Below are 20453 nucleotides of genomic sequence, written 5' to 3'. Positions count from 1 at the left end.
AGGAGGTTTCTACGATGATTGGAACGATTGTATTCCGTGGAGATCCCATGGAGCGCGGACGCCGCGTCAAAAACTATTCCAACAAACGATCGGACGTCGCGATGTTCAGACGGGTGGTGGCCCCCTTACGTAGCGCAGTTGAGGGGTGAGCGAGAGGTTCAAAGTGTTGGTCGCCTCGCAGCAATGGGGCTCGAGGAGGCTGGCCGCGTAGAAGAGGGCGACCAGGGCCAGTTGGAAGGGCAGCGCAGCTCTCAGAATGCGCGAGATCCAACTGTGGGAAAGCCCCGGATCGTGGTCTGGGTCCCCGCCGTCCGTGGCGCCACTTTTCGCCGCGATCGCAGCGACGCGCTCCGTACCCTCCTTCGACATCACCGCGACGCTGGCCTTCTTGCGCTTGCTGCACACAAGGAAGATCGAGTTTTTTCTTTTTTTTTTTTATATATATATATACCTTTGCATCGATGAAAGTTTCGTTCGTAATATTTTGATTTTCGTTGGGGGAAGGAAAGATGGTCGAGGCTTCGATTTGATAATAGTGCACGGGTTGATCGTTGGATGGATTATAATATAGGGGATATAATAGGGGATTGGAGTTTTGTTTTTGATGAAATTTTTCTCTTGTTCGCGGGCATTGAAAAGTTTGGAAAAGAAAGAGTTTGAAAAGAGTTTTCTTCGGAGGTTGATCATTATTTTATCGCGATGAAAATGGTTACACGTGTGGGGAACTGAGAGACGGTTATACGATAGTCGGATTAGTTTCCGTATTCGAGATTAAATTAATTTTAAAGCAGAAGGTAAGGAGGAAGTTCGGATAGCTACGAGACTTCAAGATGTTCCTGTAATCAAGCAAATTAATTTACAGCGTCCCACGAGGGAAAGTCAGAACAGGACAGAACAAGTAAAATATAAGTTCTCGGGTAAATCAAATCGGATATGCATCTCTGTAAAACTTTTGTCGTTTAGTGACTTTCGGTGTAACCGTCACATTTGTAACAATGATACCAATTTAATTTTTCACTTTGATAAATGGAAAAATTAGAAGGATCGGAATCTTTTGCTTTTTTGTCGCTTGCTTTTCGAAGCAAATAAAACGGTATTAACGTTTAAAGTAAAGGGAATGGAAAATAATGGAAGAAAAGACGTTTCTAGAATCGAAACAGGGGAAAAAAGGACGGAAAAATACGGGTCGACTGGAGAAAGGGATCTTTTACAACTTTTTTTATGATGCAATATGCCCGACATTCTATGCTCACGAAAACTAAACCTATTACCTTTGCCACTGTGCAGTGATTAAATGCGACTATAAAAAAGCATTCTTCAAACAAAGTTAAATAAGGTGGCTGATGATGGGAATTCGGAGTAATTGCGATTGAAACGGGTCACGAAACGAATCCGTTAGGGGAAGAAAGTGAAACGAGAAGCTTCGCTTTTAACTTTGCTCTCTCTCTATTTTTCCGATCTTAATTTTCTCATCTCGATCTCTCATCCACGAAAATCGAATTTGAAAAATTCCAATTATTAAAAAAAAATTAGATATTTTATAAATTTGAAAGAAAAATTAAAAATTTGGATCTAACACGTACATTGAACCAAATTAACATCCATTCAAATATTTTACCAAATGTTCTTCAACGCGGTTTCGAGAGGGCAGAGAAGAAGCGTTCATTCACATCTAACTTCTTATATTCAAATGAGTGGACGCAGTTATGGGAGTAGAACTATGAACGAGCAAGTTCTTGTCCCCGCGTCTAAATAGACGCCTTCATTCTTTGCCGCTCATTTTGACGTTATGCAAATGAAATGTGCGCCGAGAAAATCGTTCTTTATTCCCTCGAAAGTCTTGAAACGTCTGAATAAATTAAAAAAAAGAAAAAAAAAAAAAAAAAAAAAAAGAAAAAGAACACACCTCCGTACGTTTACCCCGCTAAAGTACTCCTTCCTTCTATTTTTCTCGTTTCGGTACATCGAAATTCATAATTCACACATCATCGTGTATAAAAATTTAAATTTATTCAAAAATTCTAACTCTCTCTCTACTACTACTAAACATCGATCTATAAATCAATATCATAACCAAGATCACCTCAGATTCGAAACACCTCTAAACTTGAAATAATCCACACGAATTGAAATAAAAAGAAAAAAGAAGGGAAAACGGTACTCACTCGACGAAATGATGAACCTGGTTGCTGCTCGTCCTCTTGGCAGCTCTCGCCTCGACACTGGCGGCGGTGCGTACGATCAATTCTCTGCACTGCTTCTGAAGATCCCTTAGTTCCGTTTCCGCGTCCTCGACACGTTTCAGAAGCTCGACCAGGGCCTCGCTTCCGGGCGCCAGCTGACTCTCCAAGCTGCGCGTCAATCGTCGAAGGGCGGCCAATCTTCTCTCCCGCTCGCTCAACTCTTGCTCGCTTCCGCTGTCGGAGATCCCGCTGTCGGACAGGGAGCCACCTTCAGTCAGACTGATCGGCGACGAGTCGCCGAATTTCCCCGACACACCGCTGCCCACTTCCTCCGTGCTCGAGTCTTTCAACACCACCGTCCCGTTCTGAAACAAAAAGGCGTCCGAGTTCGCCTTTCATCCGCTTCTCCTCTCTAACGCTCTATTTCTCTTTCGAGAATGGCGCTTTTGTTGCCAGGATTATGTAATTACGTTATATCACGTTGTATTACGTTTACTACGCACTTTGAGAAGTAAACGTGGAATGATGAAGATCGGGGAAAATTTTAACGGTTCAAGGTAGTGAATCGTGCGAATAATTTGTTTGTCAAACTCGAATGATCGAGGTTGATGATGAAGAGCGTAGTCAATCGTAGCCACGATTAAATATTGTTCGAAATATTTGAAATAAATTTACAATTTCTTCAGAAATTTTAATCGATTAATTTTTCAACATACTCGTTCGTTTATTAAATTTAATCGTTTTTGGTTAATTCGAATTAAAATTGGAACAGGATCGAAGGAATAACACAAATTATCTTTGGTTCCGCGATTGGATCGCGGAGAAAATCACGAAAGGATGTGCTTAAACCGTGCCACTGATTAGATCACGGGACGCTGATAGGTATAAATACACCCCGGGAGAATACGATATCGAATATTGCATAATCCAGTGTTGGTTATTGCCGGCGGGCAACCGGAAGGCATATAAGACGATTATATACGAAGGAAGAAGGAGGCGGAGATCGAGAAAGAAAGGAAGCAGATAGAGAGAGGCGTATATTGTCTACTGTTTCTCCCTGAAATTTTAAAATTTTTCAAGACGAAAATCAATATATATTTGACGCGAATAAAAAGTTCAATAAAAATTTTCGTCAATGGGAGAGACGTCAAGTATACGTGTTTGGGTTGAGGTGAACGATTTATTAGGGTTGTTACATATCACTGTTTTTGACCTGGAATCAATAAATCCTAGAAGAGACGTGGGTTACTTAAATGTTCTTAACTGTGATTTCTCTTAACTTTGCGACTGACTTTGACGAGGGATTTCTTCAACAGAAAAAAAAAAATGGGGATATTTTCTTTTTTTATAGTAAAAAATTTCTTACAAACTCGATATTCTTTGCATCGTGTCGGGAATTTCATTGACAACCCCTATCAATCTCGACACGTATCGTGCATAACGTAGAAACGAATCCAACTAAGAAAGAACAGACAACGAAACGAAGAAAGAAAGAAAAGTATTATTCCCACGACACGAAACATTGATATCGGACGGAGTCAATGGTAATAACATTCAAAAAGAAAAAAAAGAAGAAGAAGAAGAAGACGAAAAAGAAGAAAAGAGAAAAATAGGGTGCGGAGGATTGCGAAATAAGGATGAAGACACGAGAGAAAGAAGGGGAGAGGAGAGGAAGGGGTGGAAGAGGCGAGGAGCAGAGGGGGTGGGCGAAAGAGAGGGTTGGTTTAGGCTGTTGCAGCGACGAGGGAACGGGGAGGGAGGAAGGGAGGCTCCGGTAATGAAAAGCGCGATCCGCATACCAAGTAGCAACCTTCAACCTAACCTATATATAAGTCGGTATACTCTTGTATAACGGATAGTAGGTACGAAGTGAGTCTCGAAGTCGGAATCCACGTTGCCCGAAGGACCAATCACGTAGAAGAAAACTGCGAGAATTCCTTATTTCCGGTCTAGTAGGGCGGCCCGGTAACAGGGCCATATCACCCTCATCTTCCTCTCTCTCTCTCTCTCTCTCTTTCTTTCTTTCTCTGATTCTGGCACGACTAACCTTGGAATATATCGCGTGTCATCGTGGCGGATGGAGGGTTAGGTCGTTTTTTTTTTTTTTTTTTGAAAGTGCGAGGTATGGATGAAAACGGTTCGATTTCGTTTCCAGCCAGCGATGGAGTTTGCTTCGAGTTCGTTTTGTAAGTAGGTGACGGGCATTCGAGTTCTTCACGGGGATACTTGATGACCTCTGGCTCTGCTGCAATCTTTTTTCGAATCGTGTTGCGAATCGTGATTGTATGCAGAGTTTTTATTTTCTGATCTCTTCGAGCGCATATGTATACGTTTTACGTAGTTTCTTTTTCTAAATTAGAATTATTGTATGTAATTAAGATTTATTGGAGAATCTCTTAATAGTTAAAAAAAAAAGATTGCGTAAAAGCATATATTTTATACATTATTTCGACGATCAAATTACGATAAATATCGCAAAACGTTCCCTTCGAACGATTAATTATTTTTGCGTTTTCTCGTGAACGAGGTTAGGTTCGATATTTCACTTTGATATATAGCACAGAATGTATAAACTCGCATCAAAGCTGTGTATCGAGCTGTCCGTCGAGCTTACGAATTGTTTCTATTCGATCTTATAATTAGACCCATCTAATTCGATCACGGCTTATAATTAGGACTTGGCGACGGGAATGAAACTAATGTAACGATCTAAAGGGCAAGTGGATCAAGGAGGGAAAGAGAGAGAGAGACGCGTGATAAAATCGTTCGAACGTAACGTTAGGAGGTGAACCTACGTACGTGGAAGGTTCACGCGGTTAAAAAGCGAGTCTGAGTTATTGCACGTGAAAAGTAAAACTAGGTATTACCGGGATAATTGGGCCGTGTAACGAGCCGAGCAATTTTTCCTGTCTCCTGTTAATTTGAGATATCGCGTTACATAAATTTCCGGTTTACCACCTCTCCTCTACGATCCTCGAGCCTTTAACTTCTCCTCTTTAAACCAACTCCTCTTCCATATAGTGTATAGAAGATGGAAATTTTATGATAAACAGCAACTCGATTTATTTCCTCTCGATTTCGTATATTCGGCTCTTATTAGAAAAAAAGATCATCGTAATTATACATGGTGGTTTATATACAGAAATTTATTTATTCTCCAAATTTAGAATTTTGCGATCGAATTGATTTAGATAAGATGGCTAAATGCGATAACGATCAATTTCCACAAAGATCATTAGGCAAACAACCCGTTGAAGCGGTAGTGTTCATCGTGCTCCTTGGCCGGAAGTGCTAATCAACCAAGCCGAGCCTCTTGATCTCTTCTAGCCCACGTAGAAGAAAGTGGATGCTCGTCGACACCGGTATATCCGCCGGCTACAACTGGTCAGTCGACCGTTCACCGGCAGCGATATTAAATTTGTATTTTTACGCTGATTCCACGGCCCATTCCCGTACGTGAGGCGAAAGGGAATCGTTCGGCCGATTAACGATCCGAGCTCCCCAGGGAGCTCCCGAGGTAGCCGAGACACACAGCTTCCCAACTCGCACGCTATCCTAAAACTCGTCCTTCTCCCCTCCTCCTACCCGCCCGTCTCCTATTCGCTAATATTTTATTTAATGCCTATCAAAATTTATGGATTTCTCTCCGGGAATTTAACGTTTTTGTCTCGTTCGTGGTTAAAAACAATACGGGTTCGATTCTGATCGAGGATTAAATAATGTATCGTAAGCGGTGTCTTGAAAAAGGAATTTTCCAAAGGTTTTTCTTTTTTTTTTTTCTATTCGATGTCGTTGGTTTAAAATAAATAGGAGAGGGAGGGATTGAAATCGTGTTCGAGGGGATGGGATATTTGTGCCCTGGCGGAGGAAATCGTTGCGATCCGATGAAAATTCAAAAATCACGAATTTCGAAAGGAAAATAACATTGAGATAAAAATTGATTACAAGATTGCGATTAATCTTTTCGAATAATTCACCATCGAAATAAACACAAGTGGAACTATTCCATATCTCGAATCATCCCCAATTTGATTTTATCGCTCCAATCGGAATTCCTTCTTCCATTATCCGTTGCTCTCCTTCCCCCAAGAAGCGATCGCTTTTCTTCTCAAAAAGAAGGCGAGCACTTTGTAACGCTGTTCCTCGGTAAAGGGTCGGAAATAATAGGAGAAAGAAAGACGTAACATGGTGTGCATGAAATTATCCCCACGAGTGTCGTAGATCGACGAAACCGAGCGGATTATTCCGTCTTGACGGGACTTTGAATACTCGCGGAACGGAAACGGAGATGGCTGGCGGAAGAAACGGTTGCAAGAACGCTGCTAACCTTTCGCGAGGGTTGCTAGGAGCAGCTTGGCTTTGTTAGGGTGAAAATATCGTGTCGCGGCCCATACGTCTTCCCGACAGGCGAAATAAGCGCGGGGACAATTGGAAATTGCCAAGGTTAACTCGTGTTGCTTTTTCGTTTAGTGGATGGTAGCGGATGTTTGCCTCGTTTAATGAAGATTTGGTTGAAAGGAAAAATAGAGAAAAGAAGTGAATCGATAGAGAAATAGTGAAAAAGAAGATAAGTACAAATAATTCTAATTATTGGTTATAGGAATCCGTGCTTGTAGACCCCGGATCGGGGTCTCCATATCTCGTGCCAAGGCTTCTCTCGATTCTTCCGTGTCACCCTCTTCTATTTTGTTCTATATGGACAAACTTAAAAACAACTCGCTTAATAAACGTAAATTTTCGAAGAAGGAGAAGAAGAAGAGGAGGGGGGACTATATAAATAGCGATCCTTTGAGGAAGGAGGCGGGAAGAGGGGCAAGACGAGGTCAGATTAGAGGGTACGTTTGACAGATGACACTTGTCGATATCGTGTTTCGGTTAAACGCCACCGCATCCCCCTATTTCCGCCCATATCCGTCTTGCATTTGCATATAGAGTAAATCTCGGTCTCGCGCCTGGCTTCCACGCTTTTATGGACTTAAGGAGAAAAGTAGCTCGAGGTGAAGCAGGTGGCAGGTTTGTTATCACGACTTCCGATTGGCCTGGCCGTGTTCCGCTTGTCAGAGAAACGTGCCACCCGCCCCGCGATATTTCCACGTCTACGTCTCTCATTTTTTTTCTTCCCTCCTCCCCGTTACGCGATTAGAATAACTGGTTCCGCCTGATTGCTCGCCTTATTACTCGACCCCTGAATTTCGATTCTTGTTGTTCTCTTTGCACGCTTAATTGTTTCGCTGAATGCAAATGTATATGGATTGAAGCGATAAAATTTTTAATCTCAAAAACATTCTCTTGGAAAATTAATAGTAATATATAGAAATAATCGATCGAGAAAAATTTTGAAAATTCTGGAATCCGTAATAAAACTTTTTTTTTTTAGATGCACGTAAAAAGGTAATAATTCGTATCGTATAATTTTTCAATCTCTTCGAGAGGAGAGGCTTCATCTTCGGATTTTACCTCTACAAGGAAAGAAAGAAAAAACAGAGAGTAGGAGAAGAAGGTTTCGCGCGAAGCAAAAGACGAGCCAATAAACATGATTCGCCTTATAATCTCGTCTTCCTTAGGAGAGTCATATCCCTAGAGTTCTTCCGCTCTCAGCCAATCTAAGCGGGGAAATGGTTTTATGCACACAAGTGATGCCCACGGGAACCGTTACCCCGTCCAAGGACGTTGAATAATTGCTGCCAGCTATCTAACCGATTGAAAATCAAGGATACCGTGGGAATATCGCCTAAACGATTTCGTTCTTTCAACCGTCGATGGATATTAACACCGGATGCGATTCCTCAAAAATTGCAGAAATAATTCTATATCCCCTCCCTCCCTCCCTCCCTTCCTTCTTTCTTTTAAATTTCAAGAAAAAAAGAAAAAGAAAATCGAAAAATCATAAATTTACAACGATTCGCAATCTCAAAATCGAAAAATGAAAATTCATCCGTATATGAAGCAATTTTCATCCATCACAGGGATGGAAGAATAGGATGCTTGCGCATCGTGGAGTTTCGTGGAAACGATAATAGGCATGATAGAAAATGAAGAGGAGGAGGAGGAGGATCGAAAGGACCGAAGGTTGGACCCGAGAATAACCATTATCCAAGCGAAGGACGTGGATCACGATGCAAAACGATCGATCGGCCGCGCACTTAGCGGCCCTTGTCGGCCCTCACGATTCCTCTCTTTTAGCCGTCTTCTCAACGTCTCCTCTAATCGTCACATACGTACACGTGCATACGGTAATGGAATCGAACAATATTATCCATCGTCGCTCGTAACGGAATGCGATTTTCTAACCGATCCAACGAGGTAACTTTGCCCTTTTGTACGTGTGTTATGGATGAGATACGATCATTTAACGTGAATTTTAACGCGAAGATTATACGTGTCTTATCTTATAAAGGATTGAAGAGAAATAACGTAAAAAATGGTAAAGTGAATTTGGTAATGATTCTCGAGACGAGAATCAAATGAAATAAAAACTTTACGATATATTCCCCGCTTTAGCGAAATTACTCTTCAACGTGGCATTGAAAAATTTTATTGTCCAACCATTTTCCACGATTATCGGCCTCGGCTCGTTCCCTCGGCGCTTACAACGCGTTATCGAATGAATAGGACTCTAAAAATGGAAGTTTTCTAAGAACGATTCGTCGTATCCATAAAAGTAAGAAGAAGGTCACTGGGAATGGGAAAAAGACGAGGCGAAGTTAATTTGATTCGATCGAGCAAAAAATATTTTTCAATCGTACAATTTCGAGTTTGATAGAAAATTTTTTTAATCCTCCAAAACGAATAACGAAACCTATTCCTCTCGAATAATTTGGATCCGTGTTTCTTAAAATACATTTTGTTATCTTACCTGACAACTGATGTCTTGTTTCTCGGACAACAACCTTGCGACGTGACGAACTGACGAAGCAACCTCCGAAGTGGCTCCTGCCTGTAGGGCCACGTCCAAAACTGCAAGCGTGTCCTTATCCCTCCGTAAAGCGCACTGAAGCTCCGACAAACGTATACTGAACTGTTGGACGGCTTGCAGAGCGCACAATTGTTGATTGCCTCTGCAAAATACGGTTCAGCCAAGGTTATCGTGGGCAATAATATCGAGGATAGGATTTGCTTAAAGTACGATACTCGATCAAAAACTCGTGGCCTAGATTATTCTTTGTATACGTTGGATCGAATTGTATAATAGTTTCAATTAACGATTTCTATGACGAATTTCGAAAAATTTTGGCAGATAAAACGCAAATGAGAACGTGAACTGGTTCCTGAAGTTAAATGAATTATTTTCTAAATGAATTGAGTCGTCGAAACAGATAAAACAGAGGGTTCGAAACCTTCATAAATATGTATACGACAAAAAAAATAATTTGTAAATATCGAACAAATGTTGCAATGAAAAAATATTGTGTATATGAATCGATCAATCGTTAAAATAGATCTGAATTTGATAATTTATTGAAAAAAAAACCTACTTTTCTCGATGCAATCGATGCTCCACAAACATAGATTATTTCGAGTTCTCGGAATCGGTGAAAGCGAGCCACGAAATTGAATGGAAAAATCGCGAGACGGGTCAACACAATAAAAAGTGGAACGAGGGCGAAAGCCTCTTGGCAAACAGTAAGACGTCAAATTATTAGCGGATCTCCCCGATGACGGTATCGGCAAATAAGAAACACTTTAGGTCGATCCTCGTGGCCCTAGGCTCGCGCCATCCAATGAAACCAAGAAAAATGGTTTTCCACATCGACGTGTGAAAGAATCTCTCTTCTTTTAACGAGAAAGAAAGAAAGAAAGAAAGAAAGAAAGAAAGAAAAAAGAAGGAAGGAACGTTCGTTTAAAATTTTAAAAGCGACAAAATGGAGAAGAAAATGGCCATATTGGAAAAATGAAGCGTAACACCGGCCGATTTGTACGTTATAGAGAAGAGTCGCGTGCGCTCGTGCAAAGAATAGAAATTCCTGGGGAGAGCGTCCGAGGGATAGGATTGACCTTTGTAAAAGCCGAGTGGGTCACTGGTAAACCCCTTTGCATGGGTCAAAACCCCTATCAGACGGGGGAATCAAGTGCTCATACGGCAATTAAAACGCGCGTGGTGGCCAACCACCACGTACCTCTCGCTTCGAACACGTATCAATTTCAAGCTTCGTGATTCCCTTGACTCGCTATTTATAATACGTCTACGTGTTTCAAAGTCAATATACATTTCAATTGAAATTTTCGAGACGATTATATGCTTGAGATATTTAATTTTTCGAATTATAGATTATTCTTTCTTCGGTGAGAATTGATTAAAATTTGGTAAAAATTTTCGCGCGACCATGATCTGCGATTTACTTTTTTATATGATAACAACAGTCGTTTCTTTGGGCACGCGATCGATTTAGAAACAGTCCAAGATTAAACTGGCGATCCCGGCTAAAACTAGTAATCCCGTGACACGGGTCGAAATCCCAAAGATTCGAGCCCTCGTTGCCTACGGTGTCCATGGTTCCCGCTGTGTTTGCTTTCGAGGCTTCATTGCCTCTCATAATATTTGCCCAACGTCACACGACCGGCCAGCGAACGGTCAGTCAATGATCCTAAACCAGCTATTCCACGCGCTCTACGAAACTCGATAACGTTCGTATCCTCGAAAGGGAAAGAAACTGTAAGGGACAAGAGGTCTCGAGCGATTGTATTGTATATTGTCGTTAATTATCATTTGTTGTTACTCACTTTTGAAAGGTTTCATCCCAGACGCGATACAGATCCGCCACACCATCCTTGAGCGCCGTGAAGATCAACGAGGCGGAGTTACCTAGATCGGTGATCAGCCTGTGCGTCGAGACGTTCAACGCCAGCATAGCCGCCTTGCGATCCCTCAACGCTGCCAGTTCGGCCTAGAGCATTAAATATACATTTTTAGTGGTTACCTTCTTCGGCTAACTCAAACGAATTGCCCCGCTCTTTGCGTTGGGGGCCTCGCTTTGGGGTTGCGGGTGATGTATAAACTGGTCACAGTAGTTGTACAACCGTACAACTTACGATACGAAATATACTTTGTCGTTCTTGTAGAAAATTTTATTGAATAATTGACGAATAATTGAGTATTGAGAATTTGGTAGTTTAAAATTTTTTACTTTAAAAAGAAAGAAGCGTTAAAATTCGTATCGAGAAGAAAAAGTGACCTAGGTCCGGAGGAGGTACATCACGAACTCCATTTTGACGTATATCGAGAGCAGTCAGGCAGAGTCCGGCATCAAGGGCGAAATAAACGTAAGTTTATCAGGAAGAACATAACCGAACTATAAGGGTTGGAAGAGAGCAAGGTAGACGATGGAGTAACCACGTCACGTTGTCACGTCTCTCCTTCGTCCTACTGCAGGAGGCGACCGACGAGGGCCGCATAAATAAACCCAGCTTTACGACGCAGCCCGTAACAGAACGAAAACGAGAGAGCTTCGTCCACACCCTCTCTCTCTCTCTCTTTCTCTCCTCTCCCCTCTATTTCTCCCTCGCCCACCACCACCCCGCGTCATTTCTCTCGCGTGACGAGCAGCCACGATTCGGGAGGAGATCGTAAACCTGCTCTCCTTGCGGTCATCGCGCGTCTCGACATCCCTTTCCACCTTACTTTCCACTTTCGTGTACCATCGAGTAATTTCTGTCGTCGTAACGACGGACTTTACTACTGTTTCCTTCTCTTGCGTTTGTGTCCCGCGCCGATCTCCTCCTTTCGAATTCTCGCCAATCGGGTTCTTCAGAATTTTCTTCTTCTCTCTTTTTCTTTTTGGACTTGTCGAGAAGGAAACGAGGTAATTGATTTTGAAAGATATATTTCGTTTCGACCAGAGGAAGGGATAAGGATGTCTGATTCTATAATTTTACAATTGCAATTTCGTTAACTTAAATAGAAGTAATTTTAACAGAATGTTTTTTACGAAATAAAATATAGTATCACGAGTGACAAATATAGGGTAGCAGATAGGGATAAAAAGGCGCATTGCTCTCGTTCGAGATTTCCATCGCCCTCCATCAATCAAAGGATCTTCTCGACTGCAACGGGAAATCATAAAGACCGCGATGTCACTGATACGATTTGAGGTCGAGATTAGCTTCGTACGTCGCATTTTATATTCCATTTGTTACGACCAACGTGATTTATCATTACCATTCCCTTTATCTTATCCCCAATATTCTTTACAGAAAACTTCCCATCTCGTGGATACGAGTCGCATCTCTTTTCTTCTCTCTTTCAAAAAAAGAACAAAATCGTAATTTTTCCAACATTCCACGCCTCCTTTTCGAAAGAAAAACTTCGAAATCGAAACTCTCTCCTCTTTAACCGCACCTCCTCTAACCTTTCCTCGATCCCTCCTTCCCATCGTAAAACTCGCACATCGAATCGATATTCTTCGCGGCTTCCCCGCTAATCGATGCAAATCCGTGCACGAGCAAACGACGGATACAACCGCGATTCCGGGCACGCTATCGAGGAGGTCAGACGCGTGAAAAGCGGCGGTTCACGCGCGTGAGGAATCCGCACCGTCTCCGCCTCTGCGAGAAGAGAGAGAGAGAGAGAGAGAGGCGCGCGCGACGAAGAAGGGGGAAAGAGAAAGAGAAACGCTTTCGTCCGACAGCGGTCGCGACGAAAAGTGGCTGGCATTGATATTCCGGGCGCATGGCGAACACAGAAGCACCAGATCCGCGGCCGTTCCCCTCTTTTCCAACCACCCACCTCGCCCCCTCTTCTCCCCCTTTGGGAGCCCTCCTCCCCCTCCCCCAGCAAACCCTCTCCGATCACCCTTGTTACACACCCTTTCCCTCACCCTTTTGCCCTTTCGACGACGCGCCACCGCAACGCAGACACGCACATTCCGATCTAATTCAATTTCCAATCAACAGCCAATCAATTGATTCGAATTCGGTATACAGAGCGGTCGGCTGCCTCCCGATGTACCCTCTGCATGCCTATGAGCCTGCTCTGCCCACACTCTCTCTCTCTCTTTCTCACTCTCTCGTTTTCCTTCTCGTTCCATTCTGTTCACCGTTTTCTTTCCCTTTCGCCTTGTTTCTCGCTTTAAGGCCGCTCGTGCTCTCGCCACGATGGAGCAATTGGGGTTTTTTTTTATTTGGAACCGGGGTACGAGTGACCGCGATACGATGAGAGGAGAGGGATTAGGGTTCTATCGATGTTCGAGGCTTAAATTGTCGCGCAAATTTAAAAACAAAGAATTGTATTGCCAGTCTCGGTTTATAATATTCTTCATTTTAAGATACCAGAGAAGTTACTAATCGAAGAAAGAGTAGACGATTGGATCGAATAAAGGTATAAAAACAATTCGAAGTAGCTCGTATCGAATTTGCGATCGGCTAACGAGCGATGTGAAAGCCTTTCGCGATTAACCTCGTTGTCTTGACGGACGCATTGAATCCGTATACGTCGCTCGTTTACGATCTTAAGCTGCTTGAAAGTTCGTTACCCGTGGACGCGCGCGGAATTCGAATCGAACGATTGCGAACGATCGAACAAAGTCGTTCTCGAGATTTTATCTCAGATGCGGGTTTTTATTATCTTAGGTCAAGTTGAGAATCTTTTTTTTTTTTATTTGCTCGATATATTGAAAACGTTCGAAAAATTAATAGATCGAAGAATAACATTTTGCGATGCAATTATTTAATTTCTTTTTTTGGAATATTTCGAAAACAAATAAATAATCATTGCGTAATAACTTTTCGCTCAAGTACAAGTTCAAATTCGAATAATTGATCGTTCGATCGGCAAGAAATTAAATATTACGAAAAAAAAAAAAAANAAAAAAAAAAAAAAATCAGATAAACAGAGTTTCACCGTACGCCAAGTTACCGAGAACTCCGTCTATTCGCGTTAAAAATGCCAGACGAATCTAAGGAGAAGGCTAGCCAGGTCTCAGACCTTTTCTCACGAGGGAGAATCGTCCAAAGGCGGATCACGCGTAAGAAAGTGCGAACGATCGCTAATGAGCGGGGATATATCGAGACGCGAGACGCGGTGGAATTACGCAATAACGCAATCACCGGTCCGTGGGTGTCGCGCACACGATCCCCAATACCTCGATCGAGGCCTGTTTACGAATACGTAATACACGCGGAACATTCCATCCGGAATACGCGCGCCACGCCGCTGCACACTCGCTCATTCCGTCGCGCTTTTCACCGTGCGTCGTGCATGCGAAATATTCGCACCCGCCGACCAACGCGGCTAATCGATTCCTGGACGGGTTAACGTCGATTCGCTCGACGTTTCACCGAGACCATTCCGGTGGACGTGTGCCGGTGCCTCGAATGCTTCGCCCCTCCCTCCTCCTTTTATTTTTAACTTGGACTCGCTTCGGCGATGTCTCGTTACGAGAGATCGTGTATCGTTGTAATATTTTTCTATATTTTTTTTTTATCCTGTATACTTGCTGTCGTCGTTTTGACTTCTCGTTTTTTTTTTTTTTTTTTTTTTTTAAATTTACATGGTATTGAAAGATGATATATTGATTCGCGAATTTTAAATCGAAGAATAATATCTGAAATTTCGTAAATGACGAAAGATGTCCAAGTATCCGGGCAAATACAAAAAGCCTCCAAATCTCCTCGACCGCAATAACTCCGCCAAAAATCCTCCCCGAAAAAAAAAGATACACAAAACCAATAGCCAACACCGATCCCCCAAATATCGAACACGAAATTAATCCCTGAAACGCGTGCTTCCCCAACCCTTTGTGCACGGCTTACTTGAACGGTAAATCGCGTCCCCAACGAACCTTTCCCCTCCGAACTTTCGAAACCTCGCGCGGTTACGAGATGTGTCCTGATCTCTCCGGAGCTGCATTCTGGCACGTGGAAGAAAACAGACTCGAAAACCACGATGTTCGAAGCGACCCGTCAATCGCGAGGCTTGTGTGGAGGACCAAACACGGCGCGCGAAAACATGTAAAACAAGAAGAATCGGAGAGAGGTTGGGTGTTGGCGGCTAGACAGCCTCCTGCATAATGCAGCACAACGACGAGTTCACCCGGCAAATGTTGGACGCTAATACATCTTGATGATAGATAGGGAGCATGTGTTTGGTCTTCGCAATGAGGTTGGTAGGGACGTTAGGGATATTACGAGAAAGAGAGGGATCGTAGATGGGTATGTTGGACAAAGAGAAAGCGAATTGTTCCTGGGTAAGAAACGGAGAAGAGCGGAAAGGGTGAAAAGGGAGGAGGGGAGAGAGAAACAAGGGAAGAGAAACCGTTGGACCGAAGGAATGGCGGAAGATCGAAGAAAGTTGAGGCGAAAATGAGAAGAAGAGTCTTTGAAAATGTAGCCGAGAATCGTGGAAAATGAGCAGGATGAAGGAAGATAGAACGATAGAGGGGAGGTATAGCAGGAGAAAGATGGAGAGGGAAGCAGGAAGGAGGAGGAGAGAGACCAGGGTGTTCCAGAGGTTTCCGGAGGGAGGAGGGGATCGGGGAGGGTAGAGGCAGGCTGGGGATGACTCTCAGGGGGTGGAACTCAGAGGGTTGGCCAGGTTCGCCGGCGTTCGCTCTCGCGAGTTGCGATGCCGAGCACGTCGCCGTCAGACGAGCGTACGTGCGACACGACTACGCTTTTACGCCACTCTCTGCCTCTATCCTTGCCTCCTGACTGCTCTCTCCTTCTCTTTATACTCTTCTTCTTCCTCCTGGGCGACCACCATCCCTCCGCTTGTTCCGGGCTGTGCCGTGCTCTAACGCCATCCCCCTTTTCCTCTTTTTCTTACTTCTATTTCGCCTACTTTCATCCCAAACCTCCACACCGACACAAAGCTTTCTAACTTCGTTCTCGAGGATGTTTTTAATAATGCCGGAGCTTGTTCCGCTACGACGAACACTCTCGGATACCCAGGGAATCGAATGTCGCGTGCTCGAAATGGGGATACGATTAGCGATGTTAACGATAAAAATTTAAGATTTTTTAAGATAAGAGGCATAAGATAATTTAGGTGTAAAGAAAGAAGTAGGTATTATTTAGAAGATAATATTTAGTTGAACGATTACGTTATTAATGATTCAAGTTTAATTACGTTTTTTCGTGTAATTTCTTTGTTGCATTAAAATTGTTATTGGAAAAATTTATTTTAAAAGAATGAATAATTTTACGCCATCTATAATCGTTATATTTATTGAAAGATGCATTTACTCGGACGATAGGAAGATTCTTGTCTTTGCTGAACTCTCAAATAGTATCGGTAAAGCAAGAGAATGCTTAGTTACCGACGAATGAAATTTTATCGACATTTGTTATATATAATATATTATTTTATATACATATATATATAAATTTCATAATTAAAATATATGTTTCATTTATTCGTAAGTATAATAATTTTGCGTATTTTATTGACGTGTCGATAATATTTCGTTATTAACATGGACGGATATTATTTCAATTTATCTATGAATGGTAAGAATGGCATGTTTTTGATCTATTTTTTAAATATACGTACAATAAATAAATCAATAAATAAATTATAAAACTTAACAAAAACTTAATAAATACATAAAATATAAATTTTAAGCAATATATTATATAATTATAAATTAACATTTATTATTATAAATATCATTATTAACATTGTTATAAATATAAAATTATTAAAATTATTATTAATTATCATTTATAAAATTTTAATTATAAAAATTCAAAATATAATATGAATAAAAATCATTTTTCATGCCATTCGCAAAAATTATGTATTTATTTTAAATTTAATCAATTTGTATTAAATTTTTATTGCTGTAATGAAAAATTAGCTGCATAAATTAATAGTAAGATATTTTTATACAATTATAAGTCGAAAATTAATATCATATAATATTAAAATAATAAATCTAACTTTAATTGATAAAAATATATTTCAATTATTATGTTTATTATTGTAATAAATTATTTAGTGTATAAATTAACAATAAAAATTTAAAAATTGTTAAATTATTGATTATTATATTCAAAAAATCGATTTTAATACATCGTATATCTTCGGTAAAATTCGCGCCTCGAGAGTTTATAAATACAAGGCAAGAGGAGAGAGCGATCATTTCGTATCGAACGTTCGTAGCGAACACATCGTTCTAAATTCGTATAACGATAATTTTTAATCATTTATTTTTATAATAAATTTATTCTAAATTAATATTTAATATAATTTTATAATATATTATTTATTGATTTTATTTTTTTAATATTTAAGTATTTATTCATAAATTCATATTTATTTATGTAATATAATATATAATTTTATAATAATTATTTAGTTATTTATAATAATTAATTATTTATTTATATATTTATTTATCATTTTATTTCTTAGTTTATATTATTTATTTTTTTATTCTTTCTTTTAGTTATAGATTTATTTATATATTCATTTATTTCTTAATTTCTATAATATAATATAAATTATTTATAATAATTTATATTATCATCTATTTTTTATTTTCTTTATTTATTTTTTTTATTTATAGATTTTGATTTATTTGAATATTTATGTATTTATTCGTTTACTTATTTTTTACTTCTTTTCTGATTTTGATTTATTTATTTATTCATTTACTTACTAATGATTTATCTATTCATTTTTTATCATTAATTATAATAATTTATTGTCATTTATATTTCTTATGTTATGTATGGATCTCGACGTAGTCACTTCCTCGTTGGTAAGATCCGGTAATTGGCATCAGTTTTATATTATTTTTTGATTAAAAAAATTTTATTACAAATATTTCATTAAAAAAAATTGTGTTAAAATATTATATTGGAAAGATTAGTTTTTAAAAAATTGATGCCAAACTAAGAATTACTTTTCCTTTTATATAGTATATACAGAATTTTATTTTTTATTTTATAAACAAATTTTTTGATAAAATTTTTATGTTCTATGTACTTAGGTATAATATATTTTAGTAGCTTTTTTTTTTTAATAAAACAAGTATATTGTTAATACAAAATCGTTGATCGTTTAGATTTCTTTTTCATTTTAATAATACATTAGTTAATAAATGAATATTAGATTATGTTTATTGTAAGCGCATTCCGTATCAAGATACATTCTCTAACTTAACACCTTGTTGATTTTCCTTCATTTTCTTCGAATCTTGTTCGATTCACCGTCAATCACAGTAGTCAAAGTTACTGGATTCTATTTTCGGTGATTAATCAAAGATTTTTAATTGATTGACACTTTCAAGTATTCGGTTAGAATTAGATCTTGACGTCGTTTTGGTAATCCGGTCAAGGATTTTTCCTGTGTTAATGGTGTTGGGACATGAGGCGTTTTTTCGTTAGGCTATTGTCGTAATTAGTGAATATCATCACTTTGATGATATTTGTAAGTCTACTGATGTAAATCATGATAAAATATATAGTAATTCAAAGAAAGTTGATCGTTTAAATTTCTTTTTCATTTTTATTAGTCCTTCTTCAACGTTTATTTTTCTCTCTGGCGTTAACTTTCTTTTTAGACACTCGCGTTTTTTATTAAGTTTTTATTAAGACAAGCTCTCTTTTCTTGAATGTCGCAGTTTCTTTTGGTATAAATAATCAATATTTAAAATTTTTTTCGCTTTAAATTAATGGAGAATAATCTTGATACGGATGTTACAAATAAGTGATGTATTATAGATTTTAAATTTAGTATTAAGTTAGAATAAAATTTCACGACGATGGATAATAGGATTTTACTTAATTTTTTGTTATAATTTATTATATGTAATTTAATTTATTCGATGCGAGTGATTTTTAAGCGTGATTTGTGTATGATGTATGAATAATAAATTGCGATCATTGTAAAAAAAATCATATTGTAAATATGCATTAATATATTGCATCCTATAAATAATTTTCATAATAAAAATAATTTTTACATTATTCTTGTTTCTGATTATTTAAATTTAAATTTATTTTATGTTTGCAATATTTTTTTATTTTTTTTTATTTTTTTGATAGAAAATATAAAAATTTTTTTTTAATAATTGGAAATGTAAATGAAAATAAAAAAAAAGAATTCAAATTACAAAATTACAAAAAAAAAAAAGGAAAAGATGAAAAGATTTAAAAAAAAATTGAAGAAATTATACAAAAAATTAAAAGAAAAATTAAATAATAAAATGAAGATATAAAAAAAATATCAACAATTACAAGAAAAATATAGAGATAAAAAAATTTTAAATGAAATATTAATTAAAAAACTAAGAAGAAAAATGAACAGAATTGAAAATTATTTATCTTACATTATAATTAATTATCTCCAAAATTTAAAATTTATTTATAGATAGAATTATGTAGAATAAATATTGAGACGCCATCTCTTGATTATCAGAGTCATTTCCATGTGAGACTATCGTTCTCAAAATATTTAAAAGATGGCGCTAGTTTACAATTCCTATTCCAGTTTATTCCCTCCTTAAAAAAATATCTTTAACAAGAGATTGCATTGAGAATCAATTTTTATTCTATTTATATTTATTTTATTTATTCCTATTACTATTTTCTTATTACTTCTTGCTATCTTCGTATGTATTTGTTCAATATATAATATATATTTATATATTTAAGAGACAACACCAATACTCAATTACCTTTAAAAATTATCTTATTTCTTTATATATTATTTATATATATTTTATACATAAATTAAAAATATATATAAATTATATATACATAATTGTTAAATATAATAATCAAATGTTCCTCTTTTTCTTTATTAATTATCTCTTTATATTCCTATTTAAATAATTTTTGAATTATAATTAATTTATTGCAATCTTTTTTCGATTTCTATTATAATTATTAATGAAATACATTTTGCCGATAAGTCAGGTGACGATAGAAAAATTTTGATCAGCGCCATCTCGCGTTTGGATCACCGAAGCTCCGACTTGTTACTAGCATAACATGATATGCAAGGAGGTATGCGAACTCAGAGACAAGGAAAGCAACATTGTGCGAGAAGGACAGAGAGCATCCCCCACCACTTCGGAAACGCTACATGGAAAATTTATTAATAACTCGATTTTTATGCAAAATTTATGCACTTTTAAGATTGCATCATGAAGCTAGAACTCCAAGCAACTTTCTCATATCAATTTTAATGCAAAATTCTTTTTCGTTAATTAATTATTAACAATTAATGCGTCATATTTTTAATACATGGATGACGCCGTATAGAAAATTTATTAATTACTCGTTTTCTACGCAAAATTTCTATACTTTTAAGATTGCATCTTGAAG

The 20453-nt window shown here is 38.3% G+C and overlaps 1 protein-coding gene across 8 annotated transcripts in view; it reads right to left on the bottom strand.

Moving 5' to 3' along the window:
- Window positions 1–20453, bottom strand: part of LOC122721032 — a 232178-nt gene that overhangs the window by 129154 nt on the left and 82571 nt on the right. For all 8 annotated transcript variants that reach the window (XM_043948222.1, XM_043948221.1, XM_043948225.1 and 5 more), the window contains 3 exons: window positions 10905–11068; window positions 9040–9241; window positions 2166–2548 (listed from right to left, as the gene is read on the bottom strand). In XM_043948222.1, the coding sequence (XP_043804157.1) occupies window positions 2166–2548; window positions 9040–9241; window positions 10905–11068 (749 nt within the window). The remainder of the gene's footprint in view (window positions 1–2165; window positions 2549–9039; window positions 9242–10904; window positions 11069–20453) is intronic.

Source organism: Apis laboriosa, unplaced genomic scaffold, assembly GCF_014066325.1.
Source record: "Apis laboriosa isolate Shangri-la unplaced genomic scaffold, ASM1406632v1 scaffold13_cov153, whole genome shotgun sequence".
In the NCBI taxonomy this organism is placed as follows: domain Eukaryota; kingdom Metazoa; phylum Arthropoda; class Insecta; order Hymenoptera; family Apidae; genus Apis; species Apis laboriosa.
Note: the sequence above shows the minus strand (reverse complement) of the source record. Positions and strands in the feature narration are given on the sequence as shown.